The following is a 23,516-nucleotide window of genomic DNA, read 5'->3' as shown; positions in this document are numbered from 1 at the left end:
CCAATAACTTAACTACGGCCTTTTGGAACAATGGCTCTGACCCAGGTCCAATTCAATTCAACCATATTATAAACAAGGCTAAAGTCTACCTGAGTCCGGGTTGGATCCAGATCAGCAACCAGTGTGACCTGAGTCGGACTCAAATTTGAATCCAGACCTCTGATGAAAATGGATTCTTCGAGGTAAAAAAAATGCCATGAATTTCCAGCAATTGGATGATGGTACAAACAATAATCTCAATGTTTAATGCTTTCAGCAATTGGATGATGGTACAATCAAAATCTAGTCGGGAGACTTATCATTCCAGAAATAATACTAATAACAAACCCATCAATCTAAAAAAAAATACATTGATGACCTGATGCCATACAATAAAAACTTATCATAACATTGAAAAATCGATTTCACTCGAGATTAACAAAAATTCTTACACAGCGACCAATCTATAAAGAAAAACTTTACAACAGAAAGTGTAAAAGGAAAACTCCCCCACCCAAAGAATAAAATGCAGAAAATTTATGTTTGAAAGATGAAACTTTTGAAGGTACAAGACCCACCAAGCCTTCCATAACCGCAGAACATGTGCCATCTCGCTAGTGAATGTCCGGGGTTAATGGCAGAACCTCGTTTTCTGTTCAACTTGATCTCAGCATTCACTTTGCCGAATACCAATCAGAATGCTCATCAAGCGGCCACTAGCATCTAATTTCGTAAGATCCAGCTTTGGTGATGTAACGGACCCATTCAACAGTGTTATATCCACTCTTCTCCCACACCTGCCAATCAGGCAACACGGCGGTTTCATAATCTCATTCATTTTTTTTGTTTGTGTGTGTGTTCACATGAATATGAGAGAGAGATTCTTTACCTTGAGAAACCGTACTCTTAAGCCGGATGCTGTAAACATTGGAACCTGTTGGAAAGAGCTTGTGAAGTCAGACATAACACAGCCAGCCTATGGCTTTGCGCAAAGGTAACATAATCAAAAGCATTGAACTGATGAAAAATAATGGAAACATTACTGATACGTCTGAGAGGAATAAACTAACCAATATATAATTAAATGGGGAATGTAAACCTACCCAATAGAAAACCTCCCAAACCTACCCAATAAGAAACATTTACAGATGTGATCTTCGCACTTGTTTTTACAGGAATCGATTCTTGGAGCATTTGATGGATGGATATGTTTTTATAAGGTTTCAAAAATCAATGGCCTATAATTTCATAAATTTTTGAGGCTCCAAATACCATTTTTTTATCCAATATGCATGATCCAAGTGTCGATTTCTAGTAAATCAATCATGCTGAACACATCTGTAAGGTCAGAATTTCAAAAAATCACCGAAAATTCCAATAAATGTTTCTCATTGGGTAGGTTTGGGAGGTTTTCTATTGGGTAAGTTTTCATTTTCCATAATTAAATTACTTTGAAAGATCAAGCAGAAAAAAGGAGGAGCTGACACGTTATTCTTTAGTAGGACGTTGGCGTTGTGTTTTTGTTAAGTTTTGCATGAAAGAACAGGATCAAAAGCAAGAGTTGAGACAAAATCAAATCAAAGATGTAGGCCCACACCTACATGAAGCACAAGCCTCAAGGCTGTGATGCATTGCGCAGTATGCCTATTACCTCAGACCCTCACCCACGCCACAAGCGTAAAAACTAAAAAGCTTGTGCATCATAACATAAACTGCTATTTGTTATACAACCATGCAGCAGACCTTAGAAACAAGGATATGTTTCATATGGTCAGACCAAAGATGAAGCGGCCAATCAATATTATTTTAGGCTGATCATGGGCTGATGGAGGTCCCACTATGCAGGCCCTTTCCATCGTCAAATGCACAGGGCAGAATCAAGGGCAGCAGAGTAGCAGACTGCTGCAACAATGCTATTGGGTGGAGCTAGGTGGGAGCAGATCCAGAGGTGAGCATCATAGGGATGCTGAGATGCTGCTGTCAATTCTGCAGAGCTTCAGGCTGATAGGTCCAACGGACAAACTAGTATGGAGTCATCACAATTCAGGAATATGCTCAGTGTCATCCTGATATTTCACTCTAAAACCACAGGGATATGTCCCATTTTCAGAAGGGACATTGTGGACTTCTGGGATGTCTCCTAGAGCAAGTTCTTTTGGATTGGTCGTATCACAAGATTGAGTCTTCATCCAGAGGGATTTGAAATTCAGAGGATTCCTTTTTTCAAAAAAAAAATAAAGAAATTCAGAGGATTCCACATGACAAGCAGGTGTGCTCTGCGCAGCCATGAGGAGAGATGTTCAACACATGTTCTGGAGCTGCAAATTCTTTCAAAGATTCTTTAGATGTTCAACACGTTATGGAGCTGTGAATTCTTTCAAAGATTATTTCCTATTGCATGGTCAAACTGTTATACAGATTTGCAGGTCAGCTCCTTTGCCCTTTGACCTCATTTTAGGGAGGTGGCAAGGAAAAAAGGGCAAGAGATGGATGCTTGCATGGAGCTGGTGGCTATACCTAGCATTGGTAGATGGTATGGAAGTCAATAGGACAACTTTTCAGGATTCAAGATTAGAGCGACTCGCTATTCTTCACAGTATAGTATGAAATCCGCTTGTATGATGTGAATAAAACAGGGAGATGCTATTATTAATTGGATTGGATTGAACAGGCCAATTCTTTTTCTCAAAAAGAAAAGGATATGTTTCACAACGGGGTTGGTTTTGGTTCCAGTTGCATCCAATAGTTGGATGAGTATTTAAGAAGCACAAACACTACCTTTTAGGTAAAGTTGGGCCTAAAGGTACCAAGGAAGGCTAACTTACGCTGGCAGGTAAACTAGTTTTAAGTTTGGATCTATGTCATAGGGATTCGGCCAACAGGGTGCCACACCCGCGTCGATGAGACGTGACTCGGCTGCGGGTGCGGCACCCAGTGCAGTCAAGCCGACCCCAAGGTCATAATTGTCCAGACCTGGACTCGAAAAAAAAATGATGAAAGGGACTGGGCAGGGGATTAGGGCAAAAAACTGACCCCAACACCTCCCTTTCTCCTCTCCTACTTTTCTCCTTTAATGGACTCATCCTCTCCTTCAACCTGAGCTCTCCTCTCCTCCAGCGACTGCAAGGTATGTCACTCTCTTTCAATCTCTCTTTTTGGGCAACCTACTCTTGTTGAGCTGGTTTTTGCGCTGTCGAACCCAACCCTGCAAGGCTGGGATGCTTGCTGAGGTGGTGAAAATAAAATATTTTGATGCAAGCTTTATGAGAGAGATTATGTTGGGTCTTAGACAAAAGTTAAGACTCATTTGTTGAAGATATCAAGACATGACATTTTAGGATGCAAAAGAGTTAATGAGGTAATGCGGAGACAATACAAAAAAAATACAAGATGAATATGAGAAGAGGAAGATAACGAGTAATTCTTGTGCAATTAGTATACCCTTTTTAAGACACCCAAAAAATGCTAAAAAAAAGAAAAGAAAAGAAAAGTAGATGTACGAGGTATAGAAAGAGGAACGATACAAGCATCATTCAATACATATGAAAGGAAGGAGATTGATAGAAAAGTAGAGAGGTATTTTTATTCTAGTTTATTTTCATTTAATGCAGCTAGAAATCCTTATTGGAAGGATTTAATTACTTCACTGATAAATTGTAACTTGAGTGACTATGTACCTCCAAGCTATGAAAAATTACGAACGACAATTCTTGCATAAAAGAGGGTAAATGTTGAGCGATGGCTAGAAATTAAAAAAAAAATCATGAAAACAAAATGGAGTTTTCAGTGTTTCTGATGGGTAGACATATATTCAAAGGCGTCCACTGATTAATTTCATTATTTCTTCGCTCAGTAGCACAGTATTCTTAAAAGCAGTTGATGCATCTGGGCAATATAAAAATGCTGAGTATTTGAAAGCAGTGTTTTAAAACTCGTTGACTCGGCTCGGCTCGGCCCTTCAGCGAGTCAACCCGGCAAGGCAAACTCGGTTTGCCAAAACTCGGGCTTGACTCGGCCTGACTCGGGCGAGTTTTGGGATGTTTGAAATTTGTTTTTTGAGTTTCGAAATATATAAGTACATATATTTTAACAAGGGTTACCCCCAGATTTTGTATAAAAAAGAAAATAAAAAACATTTAAAGATAAAAAAGCATTTAAATCCATAGAATAAAATCGCCATGTTGTTCGAACTATTGTTCACCCTGTGTTATCAACTTATTCTAGCAAAATATTTTAAAGAAATGATTCTCACTATATATGGCGGGTCAACTGTGCCTATGGGAAGTCACATTTAGGTTTCATCATCCATTTGTTATGTGAACAAGCATTGTACATATTCAAATATTAGTAGTCTTTTTATAGTTGTGTCATTAATATATTTCTTGCATAGTTTTATACATGAGAAAATTGCTTATTTATGTTGATATTGGGCATTCTGTAAACTTTCAATATGCACATATATCCCTGTTTTACATTTATGGATTTGTTAGAGAGGGAATTAAAACTTTTAAAACAAGCTAGCATATATGATTGGCCATTTTAGGAACCTTAGGTAGTAGCAGACTGAACTCATGGTGACCAAATCCTCTAATTGAAGTCATGAATTAGTCAAAGTGCTTGTATAAATATCAAATTCAATTATTCAAGCAAACCTCTATAGCTCTTTGCAGTTGTTTTTATATTCTTACAGACATTTGGAGACTATGTTTACTAAAAAACATGGTTTCAGACACATTATATATTGTTTTTCTTTTAAAATCAAAAGTTAACAAAACCCGGTCCGAGTCACCGACTTGACCCGCCGAGTCACGAGTCAATAAAGAACGAGTCGAGTTCCGAGTCACGGGTTTTAAAACCTTGTTTGAAAGAATTGTTCATAGAAGTAATAAAAGAAGTGGATAATCAGAAAGTAGTGCAAAACATCACAGACAATGCTCAAGTTTATAAAAGTGCAACATTGAGTTTGGAGAGTAAGTATCCTCATATTTTTTAGACTCCTTGTGTAGCACACAGCTTGAATCTGGTCCTCAAAAGTATCTGCAACCTCAAATAAGAAGAAAACTCACCAGCATATGCTCTATGTTTCTGGATTAGGAATTAGAAAAAAATGTCAAAAGCATTAGGAATTTTGTTGTCAACCGCCATCATGCTAATGTCATATTTAATACGCATTATAATCTGAAATTGTTGACGGTTGCTGAAACATGTTTTGCGTCCATCATTGTGATGGTGAAAAGAATTAAGGAAGTCAAGAATACTTTAGTTAACATGGTGACTAATGATAATTGGACATTCTATCGTGTTGATAATGTTGTTAAAGTTCAAAAAATTAAAAAATTCATTATTGATGATGAGTTTTAGGATAGAGTCGTATACTTTCTTGATTTTACGGAACTTATTTGTAAAATGTTGTGAGAAGTTGACAAGGATGAGTCAATGCTTCACAAAGTTTATGAAATATGGGATAATATGATTGAAAAAATACAAGTTGTAGTTTTCAAGCATGAGGAAAAAAAATCTGCATTAGATGATTCAGAATTTTTTAATCATATACATTCAATTTTAGTCAGAAAATGAGACAAGAGCAACAATCATTTGCATTGCATAACACATTCTCTCAATCTCAAATATTATGCAAAAAAAGTGGTAGGAAGGTATTCGTCGTATCCCTTCAAATTTAAACTCAGAGCTATCAAGGCATAGAAATATGTGTATGACAAGATTTTATCGAGAATCGCATATTATAAATCAAGTCACACAAGAGTTTAAAAAAATTTCATCTTCGAGGTTATATGGACATGCATTAATAGCGAGAAAGGAGGAGAATATACATCCTATCACATAGTGGTCAACATATAGATCAGAAACACATCTTCTTCAATGTCTTGCATTGAGATTGCCGTCTCAATCTGCTAGTTCATCTTATTGTGAAAGAAATGGTAGCACATATGCTCAAATCCACAACATGAAGAAAAACAAACTCACCAGCAAGCGTGCAAAATATTTAGTCTATGTTCATTTCAATCTTCGATTACTTTCGCGAACTAATGATGAATATATGTACTAATTGCTCTCTTAGTTATTTGACTAATTCTTAGTCTTTAAATATGCAAGTACTTAACATTTTCAAATTAGGTTTGTAATGCAGACAAGGATCATCCAAATTTGAGGATGTAAACCCAGAGGAGTGTGACTTAGAGGGAACGCATGATTTTAACATTATAAACATAGACTTATCTGAAACTACTCTTACTTCTTATGATGAATTTGATGATGAAGCAGAAAATTATTAGGATCATTACCTCATCGTCATATACATTTTGTAGGATATACTTTTGGTATGTAATTATGCATTGTTTGCTTCTTTTATTAGTATAATTTACTTCTTTTATGCTTTACTTGTCTAATTGTTTTCATAATATATTTAGGTTGATTTAATTGTGGTGTTAGTTTTTATGATGAAGAATAGAATTATAGATTATTAATTTGATTTATTACATGCATGATGAATGGATAATATGATAATTGCTTTTTATTTCATTAGTGTTATTGTTAACTGTTAAAAATTATATATATATATACCCTCCCGCACCCAAGTTTTTTTAAAGTGCCGCATCGCCACACCCGCACCCGCACCTATGTGACATAGCTTTGGATTAGTCCTATGACAGACCATGTGAAAATCTGCCAATAGAAATCCCAACCCAGAATCCATGGTTTGTATATAAAATGCCAAAGACTAGAAGAAATTAAGGACGAGCATATACATGGAATCAATCAACAATCCCAGATCACAGCAGAAGCAGATCAGGAGCAGTTGGGTATGTGTGAAAAACCAAACTCTAAGTTGCAAGTTCCAAAAGCCAGTTCAATGTTTCGGCAAAATTCATTTAATCTTTGCCTGCCAGATGATTAACATTTAAACAAGCCTGTTCCAGTCTTTGATGCCATCTATTTGCCACACATGAAGAGAGAGAGATCCCTATGTAGAAGTTAACTAACAGGATATATATCCATAGAATAGTGATAAAGTTCCTTTGGCAGCCTAAAAAAATCAGTAAATACAAAACAGCTATGAGCATGCCATCAGTGAGTAAAAATTTCCAGTATCTATCCAAATAAATTGTTAGGTACCTGAAATTCCATTTGAATTGGTGGCCTTGTCCAAGATTTCTTCTCTCCCATTGTAGAGATCAGTTCGACTTCGGCACTCATGGTCGACTCTGTTTGTCCAGGAAATTTTCTTATCCTGAAATTTCAGATAAACACATAAATATAAGATTTAAAGAATTCTGCATCTCACTCAGCATATTAAAGTTGTATCACATGGTCAAACATGAAGGAAAGATATTGAGGGAAAAAAGAGAAACTTATGACAGGTGTCAATGTGAGAACTTTTTTCAAATGGAATAGGCACGTGAAATTAAATGCCAAGAATATATATTTCAGTTAAAAAATGATACGTGCTATGAAAAAAGTGTGATTTGGAAGATAAGGAAGAAAATAGTGGCACTCAAAGACATGGAAGAAGAAACATTTGTCCATATGCTGTGAATGTGAAACCACCGTGCAACCCCTATATATTTTTGTAATGAAATACAAAAATGTCACTTTTGGACATCCACAATCACAATGACCACTTATGGGACAATTACATGAACACAAATCAGACACTTAAGGGCACACAAACAAACATGATTTGTATTCCAGAAATGCTCTAAGCAAAAGCATATTTTTGAGGAGGATTTTCAACCCCTAATATATACAAGAAGAGAGCCATATAGCTGTTGGGGCCTCCCCAACAGCTAGAAATGTAGCCGTCCGGGAGATCCCAACGGTTCTATGGCTATTTACAATAAGGCCCATGGCCTATTTAATATTTACACTCAAAATAAAAAATAAAAAATAAAAGGAAACTACTACTATTTCATAGATATGTACAATGACCAAATACCCCTACATAAATAAAAGACCAAAATACCCTTATTACATTGGCAATTTTAAGTGTTTTAGTTAGAGATCTGATAGCACAGTTTCACATGTATCAATGTTTTTTTTCCAACAGATAAAGCAAACTAATAAAACTTGCATGCATGTACATAAAAGAGATCATGGTAATGATGATGATACCATTTTTGGTAATTTTCCCTTATCAATAATTATTTCACTTAAAATTATCTAAAGAAAACACTAAAATCACAAAGACAAGCTGCTAAAAGATTCCCAATGCATCTGAAGAAAGATGCAGGCATTCAGTTACTCACTTCCAAACTAAGCAGTCGATAGAAGCATTATACTTGGCCCGGCCTGAAGTTACTTGGAAACTTGTCTTGGCTGTCTGCTTTGGCACTGGAACCTTGACTACAACTCCAAGGGCAAACATTTTTGCACCAAATACACTCTTCACCTGTAGACAGAAGAATGCGTCTTTATATTACCAAGCATGCCGTGATCAGATAGAACTATTACCTTTAGAAACAATTCACCAACCTTCACATTTACTTCCATGCGTGTCCTACCCAATTCCTTGATTGTTGGCAACACTCGGAATGGAAGATTGACACCTTCAGTAATGCGATACCTATGAAAAATAGGCTTGCTATAACAGACCCTGAAGAATCCATATTTCTGCTGCTCATTCAAATGGCAGCAATGCTACAAAACATAATATAGTAACAACAAACAAATAAAAAGACGAGGGTGTACAGTTTGTAGATAATGAAAAGAGATTATCTACATCAGTACCTTCTCACCAAAATTCTAGTCCTGGTATCATGGTATTCAGACGCAGTAACTCAGCTTCCAACACAGCCAAAAGTTGAGGCAAGGTAGGGAAGCTCAAAAGAAACCCTCAATTCAAATCTGAAACTCAGCCCAACCATGAAAGAGAGGTTTTGAAATAGGTGGAAAGCAAAGTCTAGGTGCATAATTTTTTCAGGTAGATCCTCACCCACTTGGTTGGAAAGTCGTGCAGGATACTGTCCTTTCTGGATGGAAACCCCCAGATTTCCTAGCCAGCCCATGGCCATCAAGGGTTAGGAGTTCTTTGGTACCCAGTCTTCTATATGCACCCATGGGGAGAGAGAGAGAGAGAGAGAGAGATGGCTAACGGAACAATAATCAAATACAGTTTGGAACTGCTAAATGATACTCCAATCTAAATGAAGGCAAAAGTGACCAAATGCAACTCAATCCAATTTAAGTACTAGGCATCACTACACACATTGATTGTAATCAAGGTTGCCAAACTAGGAAGCGGGAGAGGAAAAAGATACGGGAAGCGGAATGCGAGGCATTTTAAATTTTATAGGAAGCGGAAAACAAAGTATCAATTTGAAAGCAAAGTAGGAATAAGAAACGAAGCAATATGATAATTGAATAAGAATCAAACAAGAAGCAGATAAAAACTAAAATAAAATTGATTATTCTTATATTTCATGATTTTTCAGTAAAAGAGCTAATCTTTTGTTAAAATCTAACAATGATGGTTACTACTTTAGAGAAAGTACATGAGAAGTTAGTGGAAGGGTGAGAGGAAAGACATGAAAAAAGTGAAAAGAAACGTGAGAAATCATATAGGAAGCATAAACCATGCATGTGGGAAGCATAGAAAAAGCGTGGAGGAATCGATGTCCCCATGAAATTTCGGAAGTGAAGAGTACCGGGCTTCCGAAGCGAGTTTCTAGGAAGCGCGCTTCCGAAGCGAGTTTCTGGGAAGCGTGCTTCCGAAGCGAGTTTCTGGGAAGCACGCTTCCCACCTACCTAAGAAGCTTCCGGTAACTCTGATTGTAATATTATGTTTTCTTCATGTTCTTTAATTATCTTGTTTTTTCTTTTTGAGAAAACATATAGTGGAAAACTTTGTAATTCAAAGTTATAATATACTTTTGCATGTGCGATTTGTTAATTAAGAAACTAGCAAGCTGCTTCTCACACTCAAGGTCATTAGGGTTCATACTAGCTAACCTTTTCTCTTCTTCATCCCTTCCTAGCTAATATTATAACAGAAATATATGCCCCGAGGAAGCTGTGAAATAAACTCAATAAATAAGTTGAGACGCCGAGTTTGTGGCTCTCATAAAGTTCAAACTCATCACCTTCACCATCGTTAAAATGTAGGTCTACAAAGAACACCTGAATGCACTGTGCAGAAATATACTTGAAGGTATTGCCTGCTCACACCACAAGATCATTGACAAACTTCAGCCTTGAGCTTCATCACTCCCAGTTCTCTAGATCTTTCTTTTCTATTATTATTCAAAGCAGAGCTTAGAGCAATTTGTTCAAACTCCTTGGGTCAAATTTAAATTTCTTTTATTCTTGGAATAGATAGTAGATTTAAATGTTGTGTGAAAACATCATTTGTTCACCTCTTTTACGTTTGCCATCCTTTTCTCTTTTTCTCTTTACATTTATTTCCAAGGCCTTGCCCTATGAATCTCAATTTTAAGAGAGGTTGAATGTTCAATTAATAAATCTCATTCTTTCTGAGAAAAGAAGTACATATCGATCTAAGATGTATCTCAGCAAGGTAATTTTTCGCATTAATATAGGTTAGGTTGATCAATATCAGGAAAATCTTCGGGCTCAAAATTTTAAAAACAAATATATAAAAAGAGCAAAAATAAGTAAGAAAAATATACAATAAAATACATAATATAACAAAAGAAATAAGTAAAAATGTATAATTAAGAATAAAAAACATATTTAAGATATGGAAAATAAATAAAAATTAAAAATAATTGATAATATCATGATATTATCACAAGAATATTGTGATATATATAAATTTTTTATATTCTCAAAATATTGAGATATTTTACCTTTAAGATCACTTGTTGATTTTACAGCAATATTATTATGATATTTTGAAAATGTCGCTGATATATGTGGCTATGGTACAAACTAATGACCAGTGTTATTAAAAACGCGCCTCAAGGCACAAAAAGCGCGCCTCGCCTCAAGGCGAGGGCCTTTGTGCCTTGAGGTGCAGGTACAAAGCGCAATACCCCTGAGGCGTGCGCCTCATAGGCCTTGAGGCGCACGCCTTGAGGCGAGGTGCGCCTCAGACTGAGGCGCACACCGCCTCTGTCATCGATGGCTTGAACGTGATGCGTATCATCAACGATCCCACCACCACTGCTATCACCTACGGTCTAGACAAGAAGGCCACGAGCGCGGGCGAGAAGAACGTCCTCATCTTCGATCTCGGTGGCGGTACCTTCAATGTCTCTCTTCTCACCATTGAAGAGGGTATCTTCGAGGTCAAATCCACGGCGGGAGACACCCATCTTGGTGGGGAGGACTTCGACAACCGGATGGTGAACCACTTTGTTCAGGAGTTCAAGAGGAAGCATAAGAAAGATATTACCGGCAACCCCCAACCCAACAGTGCCTTCTCCCGTCGGAACTTGGCCACCCACGAGTTGGACGCCTGCCGGAGGTCAGCCACCGCCGACGGCACATTCGGATCCGACCTGTCCATCGTCAGTGTCGCCCTCACCTTCCCGATCTCCTCCGTCATCTCCCTCGTGTACTCCTCGTCCGCTGCCACCGCCACTGGTGGTTGCCCTAGCAGTAGCAACAGGGCTGCCACCGCTGCTGTCGTCGTCGTTGTGAGGAGGGTTCGCCGGGTTAGGCGTGTGTCCGAGGCGATTGGGCGCAGGAGGGCACGGTGGAGGTTGGTGGTGGTGTTAGGGGGAAGTTTGAGGTGGCGAGTTGGGGGTGAATAGGGAGTGGGTGGCTTATTTGCTTATCCACTTCCCCTGCTATGGTTGGGCGCGAGTGTTCCTTGAACTGTGAGCAGGGCTCAATGGGTCAGGCTTGTATCGAGTACCCGACCCGATCTGAATCTGAATTCTGGGATATGGGATGAAAAGTACCAAGTACCCTAATAATATTCAGGTAGTGCAAGACGGGTTTGGGTTATGATTTATGCCGGGTATGAATCCAAGTATTTTATGTGTTTTGAGTAAAAATAAATTTATGAAATTATGCAGGTCTGAGTTTGATATTCCATTATCGTGACCGGGCAAAAACTGAACCCAACAATTTATTATATGGGCTGGTTTGGGTATACTCTGGGTCGAGTACACAACCCGTTGATAGCCCTAATTGTGAGCGAAGTTGTCAGTGGATCGGTTCAGGTTGAATCCATTTTGTAATTGAAACTGAAAGAGGAATTGAGGAAGTGCATGGGCTGTCAATATTATGTCAGATATCCAATCCATTCTAGGTGTATCTGAATTCAACCAAACAAAGTATAGTTGGCTCCTAGTAGGGCTGGGACTCAGCTCGTCGTTCAATGTAAGAAGTAGTGTCACAAATCTCATAATTTTCTTGGCAAAGAAAACACAATAATTTATGACAAAAAATTGTTTTATGAAAATTCGTTTGTTTTTCTGCAGTTCATGCGCGTTTGTTTTTCTCATATTTTTCAGTATTTATTTGAGATTTTTTATTTCCTGTTGGTTGTTGCTAGGGATGGCAGTGGGGCGGGGCGGGGCGGGGGACAAGGTTTCCACCCCCGCCCCGCCTCAAAATTTTATCCTCCACCCCCGCCCCGCCTCCGCGGCGGGGATGGATTTTATCCTCCACCCCCGCCTTCATCCCCGTTTCATGTCCTCCACCCCCGCCCCGTCCCCGTCCCCGTCCCCGCCCCGTCCCCGTCCCCGCCCCGCCCCCGCCCCGTCCCCGTCCCGACCCCGCCCCCGTCCCCGACCCCGCGGGATGAGCGTGCTCGTCACCGGCGCCGCTGGCTTTGTCGGCACCCACGTCTCGCTCGCCCTCCGGAAGCGCGGTGACGGTGTCGTCGGCCTCGACAACTTCAACGACTACTACGACCCCTCGCTCAAGAAGGCCCGCCGTCGAATCCTCGGCGACCACGGCGTCTTCGTCATCGCCGGCGACATCAACGACGCCCGGCTCCTGGCCAAGCTCTTCGACCTCGTCGCCTTCACCCACGTGATGCACCTCGCCGCCCAGGCCGGAGTCCGGTACGCTATCGAGAACCCGGCGTCCTACGTGCACAGTAACGTCGCCCGGCTCCAGGGTTAGGAAATTAGGGAAGGGAGTTAGGGTTAGTAAACAGTTCATCTGAGTTGGGGGCGGGGATGGGGCGGGGCCGGGACGGGGATGGGCCGGGGGCGGGGCGGGGATGGGCCGGGGCGGGGCCGGGGCGGGGATGGGGCGGGGCGGGGCGGGGGAACGTGCCAGTCCATCCCCGCCTCCACCCCCGGACGGGGATGGATTTTAACCTTCATCCCCGCCTCCATCCCCGTTTCATACCCTTCATCCCCGGTCCAAACGGGGCGAGGCGAGGCGGGGCCCCGCTTTCCCCCGGTCCACTGCCATCCCTAGTTGTTGCTTCATCAATAAATATTTTTTTTATTTATTTATAATTTTAGATATTTTTTATAGTTTTTTTAAAAAAAAACTTTGAGGCTTACGCTTTACGCCTTGAGGCTTACGCCTCGCCTCAGATTTTAGTGGAGCGCCTCGCTACGCCTCAACGCTTTTCACAACACTGCTAATGACCATGAAAGCAGCAAAAAATTCTGCAACTTATGGCTTAAAATCATATGCAGCCATTGTAAATGGATTTCTATATTTATCAAAACTGAGATATAAGACGAATGAAAATATAACATTAGGATATGCAAGCTTACTTCATCAGTTCAAATTCCCCATCAGGTGGAACAAAACTGACCGTCTTTTCTGCATTGAACCTTGTCAAGTTCACGCATTGGTGGAATGTAACATCATCAAGCTCAATAGTCTTTCCACTGGAGAAAAAAAAAGGAAATTTTAAGTCATTAGTTAAAATAAGCACTTATCAATGAGTTTCAGGAGTGGGTTCATCACTTCATAGATTGAAGATATCAATTGGTTTGATACAGTAAGTGAAACAGATCATGCCATGCAAGCACTGTGAAACAGCCAACAAATGTCAAGGCCTACAGAACCCAAAGAATCTATAGAAGCGTCACCATCACAGTCAACAATGTTTCACATGAAAAACCAACAGATCACTCCATGCAATCTAAATTGTTTTCACAGTATCAGCCTAAGTTAATGTGGTTTTTGTCAACTTATTTATTTGCTGCTGGCCTCCTACCTCATATGTATATATGCCTAGATATTCATTGCTCAGGGACTCTATTACACATGTTTGTTTCTTCTTGTTCACAAACCATCATATACTTTGCAGTCCGTTGACCTTGACCTTTTATCTGAACTTCCTTCTACCTTCTTATTGAACTTTCTTTCTTACATTGTCTTTTTTACAGTCAACAAGCATGATTTCACTGCAAAATAAAATAGGGGTCGTCTCCAAATAGATGGATCAGTTTTCTACAATATAAATTACACATTTGCAGAAAATAGTGTGAGTTGCAAACATATCACCTCTTTGCAGGCCGAGATTTGAGCTGAGATTCCTTTTCAAGACCAATTTTGTCATTCAATCCCAACTTCAAGTCAGGCATACCAGAGAGAAAGCACTTCATCAGAATCTTCCCAGTCACATCACAGCGCAAAACACTACCTACATCAATATGATTGTGTGAAGAGAAAGCCGCAAAAGGAAAGATTATCACTAAGCAACAAGCCACCAAACCAACAAGCACCTTTTGAAGACATCAAAAGATTCACGCCTTCCACAATGTCAAGGAAAACCTGTCATATATAGAGCTTGAGAATTGCGCTGAAACACATGGTTACATACAAACAAAAGAAAATATGGATACCTCATTCTTTTTGTAAACAAGGCCTTCACGACGCCAGCCAACAGCACCTGTAACTTGCAAGGTTGCATTTGGCACCGGCTTTTCTGCTGGCTATTTTTGCATCCACAGTGAAAAATGAAGAGAAGAAGTTAACTTATGCTCAAAACTTGAATATATTAAATTTGAGGAGGTTAAAGACCTAACCTTAGATGAAAATGGAGATCGAATTCCTTCTTGTGTAATATACAACTTCAAAATTTCAGGAGAAAGATTTTGAGGGTAACCAAAATCCATAATTTCTACACAAAAGTTGGCAGCAGAAGTAAGCGATTGATAATAAACACAAATGATGATGCTGATGCTGATGCTACTGGGTGATGAGGACTATAATAACAATAAAACTTAATGAAACAAGGACTTCATCAAGCATAGTCAAATAAACAAACAAACAGCAATAGGTTGAGTAGTACAAAGAATGCATAGCTCACAGTAAGAACCAATGTGACCTGTGCCATTTACTAAGCAACGGTATAAATATAAGCATATAACAGCCTTCTACCCCTCACTGAGTGTCATCGATGATCGGATAATGCCATATAACTATGGATAATGAAAACAGAAACAAAATCAAAATTCCTAGATAAACATCCAAATAATGCTCCATCAATTTCACATCCTTTACATGCACATGATATTAACCGATCACCATCATTGTGGATAGGGTAAAATAAAGAGCATGTTTCCACAAAGGATTCTAGACCATGGTTGCCAGTTGAGGAAGCGGGAGCGGGAAGTGATACGGGAAGCAGGAGCGGGAAGCGAGGCACTTTCAAAATTTTAGGAAGCGGGGAAGCGTGGGACCACTTAGGAGCGATTCGGGAAGTGTCTCGAAAGCGACCTAGGAAGCGTCTCGGAAGCGAGGGGGAAGCGAAAAAAAAAATAAAAATAAAAAATACAAAATAAAAAATACAAAAAATTGAAAAAAACAGGGGAAGCGAGGGGGAAGCGTGATGGGAAGCGTGCTTCCCATTAAAGGGAAGCGTGTCCCCCATTAAAGGGAAGTGTGCTTCCCAAAAAAGGGGGACGCTTCCCCCCACGCTTCGGAAGCGCGACGTTTCGCACTTCCGAAGCGCGCTTCCCCTTTTAGCTAGGCACTTCCGGTAACCCTGTTCTAGACTTCCAAAAGGGCACAAGTAAGACATGGCAGATTATGGGTCCCATTCAACACAAAACTTGAAATATCCAAACATAATAGCACCAATATGGTAATTGCAATGAACCTATTGATGGTTAACATTAACTAACAATGGCAGGGACCGTTCTCAAAATTCTGAAGGATGTCTCTATCCACTATCCAAAAGTTCCGATTAATTCTGAAGAATACCAGCCACATTTTAAACATTTGCTGTTAAATAAATCCATCTCTTTGTTCAAAGAAAAGAATGATAATTTATACAATTATACATGTTTACATACTAAAATCACTATGATGGTCAATGTTGTCTTCTTTTCTTTTTCCTTTTTGTAACTTAAATAGTTTAGCAGTACAAAATCCCTACTTGTACATGGTAGTTTAGTTACTAGAGACTCTCCACCAAAACAACTATCTTCACATTGTTACTCCTGTGGTTCAAAGCACAATTAATATAACAATCATCATCATCAACATAAATCCTCTCCAATCTATGAAGAATCCGTTTTAAGGATCCTATTTCTCCAATCATTGCTACAAAAAATCTAAACCTTGTGTTACTCCACTTTTTCCATGTCATCTGTCTCTCCCTTCCTCCAAACCTTGTTGATTTGCCCTTTTTCACTAGTTACTTTGGCCCTTATCATATTAAACCTTCAGAGTGGTGATGATTAAAGTCTGCATAGCAGATAACCACATCACCTCAAAGGGTATTGCTTAGTTTTTCCTTTTCATGGTGCTACCTGCAAACCCTATCTAATATACCAACCATTGATGCTACAAATATTAACTATTCTGGACACTCACCTTCACATGCAAATTTCAGAAACATGCAGTTCATCATCTTGCAGCTTCTTTGTTGCTAACACTTATCAATATAATAGCAAAAGCCTTAATGTTGGATTGCACAAATGTCTCATCATGTGACAGACACTGTTCATTACGTAATCTACTAGTTAGCCTCCAATTCATCGATCCCACCCACTAATTAATCCTCCCTAAATACAAGTGTGAAATAAAGTAGCAACGCTTTTCCAGCAAAATTTTAAAAAACAAGAAAACAAAAAATTAAGTGCCACCCCGAATGCTAAGTACATGTATAAAAGAGGCAACCATATGAAGCTTGGATAATCATAGAACAAAGCAAATCAATATTCAGCTGCAAATAGTGTCATGGAAATGAAGATCCATGTTATGACAAAAAATGATAAAAGGGACAAATTCCCCAGTAGATCCAAGATTTTTTTTTTTACTGAATAGAGATTCAAATGCATACCATCCAAAAGCTCATATATTAGAACAAAGTTATTCCTAATTGCATCCTCATCAAAGGCACCACCAAAATAAGACTTAAATAGAGCAACCGCCTGTTCCACAAAGACAACACAAGGTCAGAAGGTCAGACTATTATAACTTGTCAAGAACACTAAATCATGAAAAGCATTAACATGTAGCACTGCCTCCAAGGTTCTTAGTCAAATTTGCCAAGAGGTGCAAAAACAGAGGTGAACTTCAAGAAGCAGCAGCCTAAAGGATGAGCATATCAACATACAAGTAGCTCTTAAAAACAATCAAGACACAAGGGAAATGAAGATTATCACCAAGTTGTTCAAATATTCCAAGAATAGAATGAATTTCTGAGGTTAAAACCTAGGAGATGACAAAAAGGCCAAATAATGGTTTCAATGTGATGCTGAATTGTTCAAGATGAAGCATACCAGCCAAGAGATCTTGTGCTCACTCCAAACACCATCCAATTTATAAAAAAAAAGAGATTAGTGTGTAATTAGATCTCCAGAAATGAAGTTAATGTTATCATGCCACAATAGAGAAAATATTCTCTAAGATAAACATTGGTCTCAATTATGAATACTACTATCACTAAAAGTTCTCAGAAGATTAACTATGACCACCTTCCCAAAACTTATAACAGGTCTATACATACCTCAACAATAAACTTGAATCCAGAAGCAACATTCGCATTGCTGCTGACAACAATCACAATGTACACATTGCTTATTCTCATGTATAAGAAAGAGCAACCGCCAATCTGCCGAACAGGACAGGTACCAAGTTCCTTTGTTTGCATTATATGCATTCTGAATGCATCCACCATATTTCCACTGAAGAAGTTGACCACAGTGAGTTAATAAAGCTTGGAAAGTATGATCAGAAAAAATGAAGCAAGATAAAATAGCAGCCTGTTCCTTAATGAGGCAGGAAGTTGCAAAAGATGTACAATAAAATTTATTTAGAAAAAGGTAAACAACAAATGATGAATATACACCATCATAGGAAGGTAAAACAGCATAACTCTTTACAATGAGTCCTTTATCCCTGAGTAGGTAATAAGTTTATGCCAAAATGTTTCAAGGTTATAATACTGTTAATCTAAACATTGAAGTTTTTGAATTCCTCTATCAATCATTTGCAGCCTCCAACAAATAAGATACAAAAAGTAGTTGCACTGATAAAAGAAAAGAACACCTGAAATTTTCAGTTAAATATTATTGTCATGTTACACCCATGAATGATTTTTCTTCAAAAAGAAAATTTGAAAAAGGTATACAAAATCTCCTCTGACAGAGACGTTCCATAAGGTAAAATACTGTTGAAGAGTTTTCTACACTCACTCAGTCAACATCACCACTAATGCATGTAGAACTTGCACTTTTACAAACCATAAGATCCATTGATTTATCATTTACTGCAACATTTCAAGGACCATTTCTTGCAACTGACATTAAACTCCAAGCTGACCACTATCTCATGTAGTCATCAAACTAAGTCTGACACAAGCAAGTATTTTACGATAGCGATTAACACCAACAAAAATGCAGATCCAAGAACAAGCAATTGAAATATGGAAACAACAATATCAAGATGAATTTAACAAATGTCTGTTTACATTTAATAGAACTCAGCTTTCTGCAAATAATAAGAAAAAGTAACTGAGAAATACACTGAAAAGTTGAAATGATCTTCAAGACAAAGTAAAGTTGCTGAAAAAACATGTTTAGGTGAAGATCTATGCCATCATATTAAGGATTTTATTCAATGGGATCTTGGAGTCATATAGCACCCATGGTGAATTATATCATCAGGTCATCAATGAACAAGTATTCTGGTTAATTGAATCTAGCACTGCTCACCACATGGCTATAGTGTTCTCTACTTGGGCTTCAAAATGTCACTCAGGTGTTTTTGAGGAGTCGGTCACCTAGGGCTAGGTGTTTCAAATGATACCTGTCTTTGGGTACTTGGTAATCCATAACTGATAGTGCATGACCTGGTGACTGTAGCTCACCGTGCAACACTAGATGATCACTTATTTGGATGATTCTATCCTCCAACATTTTCACATCGCATTAAAATGGTATCTCTCTTTGAAATATACAGATTGCACATCTATATTGCTTCACAAATTTGTACATTCTCTGTACTTTGGGTACATAGACCATATGTAGACTTTCTCTTTTACAGTATGCTTATGATAATTGTTGAACAAATGTACCTTCCTATGTCACACGGAGACTCCATTTTTCCCTTCATACCCATGTCAACTTTGCCCTCCATACCCATGTCAACACGCATGTCCCCGTGTCGACACACGTCAACACCTGGACATGCCATTTTACCCTCCGTACATACAAGTTTGTATTCAATTTATAATTTATAATTATATTTACAGTTTATAACTTTATATTTTTAGTATATAATATATATTTTAGATATAGCATATATATTTAGATTATATTCAGTTTATTTTGTATTTATGTGATATTTAATATATATAGCTGTGTCCCCGTACCCACATTTTTTTGAATTGCCATGTTGTACCCATACCCGCACCCATACCCAGGTGACATAGGTACATTCCAATTGTGCCATGCAATCTGGAGAAAGATTATGTGTAAACCAGGTAACCTATATCATGATGTTTACTTTCTGGATTTAGCCTTTAGAAAATACCTCTACACCACAATGTTATTCTATTCCATTGTTTGATGCATTTTCCTTATGTTTCACGCTATTTTGCACCAATGTTGCTGTTTTCCCTATTCAGGGTGCAACCCAGCAAAATTTTGACCCTCTGGGTGACTTGCATCACGCATGCAGTATCAACTGCCAGAACACAGTTATCACAACCTAGTCTGCATGGATTCCACAAATTAATGTTAAACGATTGCAACTCCCTTAAATTCCATCTAGACTCTTCCTCTAGTATTACACGTGTATTTTAGAGTTCATGAGATTATGCCTATCTCTTGAATGAGGGAGAATAACCCATGACTTGTATTCCAAACACATTTTCAACTGGGCACCTAAGTCTTTGCTTTTATGGAGAACATATAAGCATCAGGAATTGTCAAGATCACACATGGCTTTTGCCTTGGTTAACTGAAGATATGCTTTCAGTTGTCATCAAGTTTGCAATCTGTTGATTTAAATGACAAAAACTCTTCCATTTAAACCATTGGTGACCAGCAAAGAGAATGATACTGTTTTCAGGGTGAAAAGGAACTTTGCACAACTAACAAGGCCTAGGCGTGCAGCAACCCAAATTTAAGGCAAAGGATCTGATTTTTCCTGTTAATAGGAAAAAAAAATAGGCACGATTCTGGGCATTCTTTTATTGGATATCAAAACCCAAACGGCAGAGACGAGATAGTGTAAAACCTTAAATACTTAAAAATACTAGAAAAATAAATCCGTCGTCCACAAAGCCTATTCCCTTGGGAAGATGAACTCATGGATCTGCTTTTATGAAAAACTCCCCAGTCAAACAACAAGTCGATCAAGGGATCAACTTCAGCTCGAAACTAAACAATAACACGGCCAAAATCTTTTCGCTAATCAGCCACGAGACGACGATTCAGCTGTATAAAACCCTAGCTTCTCAACGTGTCCAACCGTTAACCTAAACAAACACAACAGACGCCAAATAACAAAGGAATACGCCTATTTTCCAACGCCTATGCTCAAAACAGATCTCTTAAACAGCAATCGCAAAGGAAATAGTTGAAAAAAACGTAAGGAAGCCATAAATTCCCAACCTCGACTCGATTTCATGCATCGACCGAAGGGAGGAAATTTTCCAGAAGAAACGAGAACTAATTCGGGAGAAAAAAAACATACAGAAGGAAAGGGAATTTGCTCACCCGACGTCGTCGCGATAGAGGCGATTGATGAGGACATCGCCGCGGAGGTTCAGGAAGTAGATCGCGGAGGCAGCGACCGGCATCTGGACGTGCGGAACGATGCGCGATCTCGAGATCTTTTGCTTTTTCACCTAAGAAGGATCGAAGGCCCTAAGTTCGCCGCCTTCCAATCGTATCCGGCAACAACCGGCGAAAACCGATCGGACGGTAAAATCCGTCGGAAAAGAAGGAAGAGAGGAAGGATTCTCAGGTCTACGGTTTTCTCCGACTCCGAGATCTTCACCGGAATGGGTTTCCCCGGGAACAGATCGATACGACGCAGGGACGAGAGAAGGAAGACGAGAGGAGGGACGTTCTTTTATTTTTCTCCCCTTTTTTTAACGTTTGAACTCCGTTGACGTCCGGGAGAATTAGGCGTGCTCCTTCTCCCTTGACTAAAACAACCCTCGGTTTTCGGAAGTTATTACGGGAACACCACTCCAATGGTTCTGCGCTTCGCAGGATTTTAGGGGTGAAATGGATCGAATTATTTCACAACTCAGATCCGAAACCGATAATTTTTTTCATATGGATATCAAAAATATAATCTACATGTTTCCTAGAAGGACTTAAGACCTATACTGATCATGCTATTTTCAAACTACGGTTATATGGTTAGATCGAATTGTGATCGTTGGTTTATACTCGGATGTCCCGTGTTCAATTTCCCACTAGGATTATAACCATGACTAAACTAAGCTGCCCACATGGGCTTAGCATCAAGAGGGCTTAGGTAGGTCCTATTCCTAAGCAGGTTGCTTGTTACATGTAAAATGCATGTTTTCATTCAATCCTTTTCCGGTAGATATTGTCATACAAAAATGTAGATGTGCAGTCAATTCAACATCAAAAACAAGTTTCAGTTGGGCTCGGATTTGAATAGACCCAAATGATACCAAATCCGCATTTTAACGCTCATCTCGGAGTATTTTAGTTTCAGGTTAGGGCAGTCAATTCACAAAGATCCGACCCATTGACAGCCCTAGATGTCATCACCAACTGGGGGGAGGGGGCCTTCACCAACATATTCTAAGCGCGTGGTTTGTAGGAGCTGTCAGTGCAAGTTCCCTTGTGGCGGGATGTTGGAGGTTCAAAACCCAGTGGTACATTGAATAATAACTGGTGGGAGTCTGCCCTAACCCCAGTTTGCCTTTCAAAAAAAAATGGCACTTTTCCCTCATGCTTGACAAATACTAGTATATGTATGAGGTACGCGATAACTTCAAAAGTTTTGAGTAATTTTTTAATTGAGGCACGATATACAAATCTGGTGTGAGTTTCTAATAAACATTGATACGCGGTTTTGTAAACATTGGTGAGAATTCTGCGTGGTTTGTAGCAGCTGTCAGTGCAAGTCTCCTTGTGGTGGGACGTCGCAGGTTCAAAACCCAGTTGTTCATTGAATAATAACGGGTGGGAGTTTGCCTAACCCCAGCTTGCCTTTCAAAAAAAAAATGGCACTTGCCCTCATGCTTGACAAATACTAGTATATTATGATAACATCAAAGAAGGAACCACCACAAGACAAGGTTAACGTGGTTTGGCATAGATCTGCCTACATCCACATAGATCTGCCTACATCCACGATGAAAAACTAGTCACTCTCTCTTCATATCATTCATGAGAATGAAACAAAAAATATAAATAAGGGTCGATACTTTCCTTCCCTTATCAGGATAGTAACTATCCAAAACAAGATATACTCAAGAAGGCAATTTCCAACAGAAATAAAACTCCTTCCTACAAAACCGAGACCGATAGATACGAATAACAAGCTCCCCCTCAAGTTGGTGCGCATATACTAGTTTGCCCCAACTTATTACATATATCAATGTGTTTATCACGATGAAGAGGTTTAATAAGAATGTTGGCAAGTTGTTCATTGCTCCCAACATGAGATATGTAAATGACTTTGTTTTGATTTTTTTCTCTCACGAAGTGACAGTCAAATTCAATGTGCTTTGTTCTTTCATGAAAAATAGGATTTGCACCAATATGGATAGTTGCCATATTATCACATTTTAGCTTCATCGGTTCATCAATATCAATCAGCTTGTCATAAAGAATGGATTTGATCCAAACCAGCTCACAGGTGCATGTGACCATGGCCCGATATTCGGATTCAACACTAGATCTAGCCACTAGATTTTGTTTCTTACTTTTCCAAGTGACTAGATTTTTACCAACGAATGTACAAAAACCAATCGTAGACCTTCGATCATTTGGGTCACTCGCCCAATCGGCATCACAGTATCTCATTACACTAATGTCTTTGTTCCTTCTCATGAGAATTCCTCTGCCTGGACTTCCTTTCAAGTATCTCAAAATACGGTGGGCGGCTTCAACATGTGTAGATCTTGGCTTATGCATAAATTGGCTTATCACACTAACTGTGTAGGTTATGCCAGATCGAGTAAT

The 23,516-nt window shown here is 39.0% G+C and overlaps 1 protein-coding gene across 1 annotated transcript; it reads right to left on the bottom strand.

Annotated features, from left to right (window-relative positions):
• Positions 1-362: 362 nt before the first annotated feature.
• LOC149819231 (AP-2 complex subunit mu) lies at positions 363-21,441 on the bottom strand. Its single transcript, XM_089984537.1, has 13 exons — positions 21,060-21,441; positions 17,843-18,020; positions 17,174-17,264; positions 14,910-15,004; positions 14,727-14,816; positions 14,607-14,655; positions 14,386-14,524; positions 13,647-13,763; positions 8,470-8,560; positions 8,244-8,386; positions 7,114-7,228; positions 869-913; positions 363-776 (listed from the first exon to the last, which is right to left on the bottom strand). The coding sequence occupies exons 1-13, from the start codon at positions 21,140-21,142 to the stop codon at positions 696-698; spliced, it is 1,317 nt and encodes a 438-aa protein (XP_089840663.1). The 5' UTR covers positions 21,143-21,441; the 3' UTR covers positions 363-695.
• Between the last annotated feature and the right edge of the window lie 2,075 nt (positions 21,442-23,516).

This window comes from Nuphar pumila, chromosome 13 (assembly GCF_984573655.1).
Source record: "Nuphar pumila chromosome 13, dmNupPumi1.hap1.1, whole genome shotgun sequence".
In the NCBI taxonomy this organism is placed as follows: Eukaryota; Viridiplantae; Streptophyta; class Magnoliopsida; order Nymphaeales; family Nymphaeaceae; genus Nuphar; species Nuphar pumila.
This window is presented reverse-complemented; position numbering and strand designations above follow the sequence as displayed.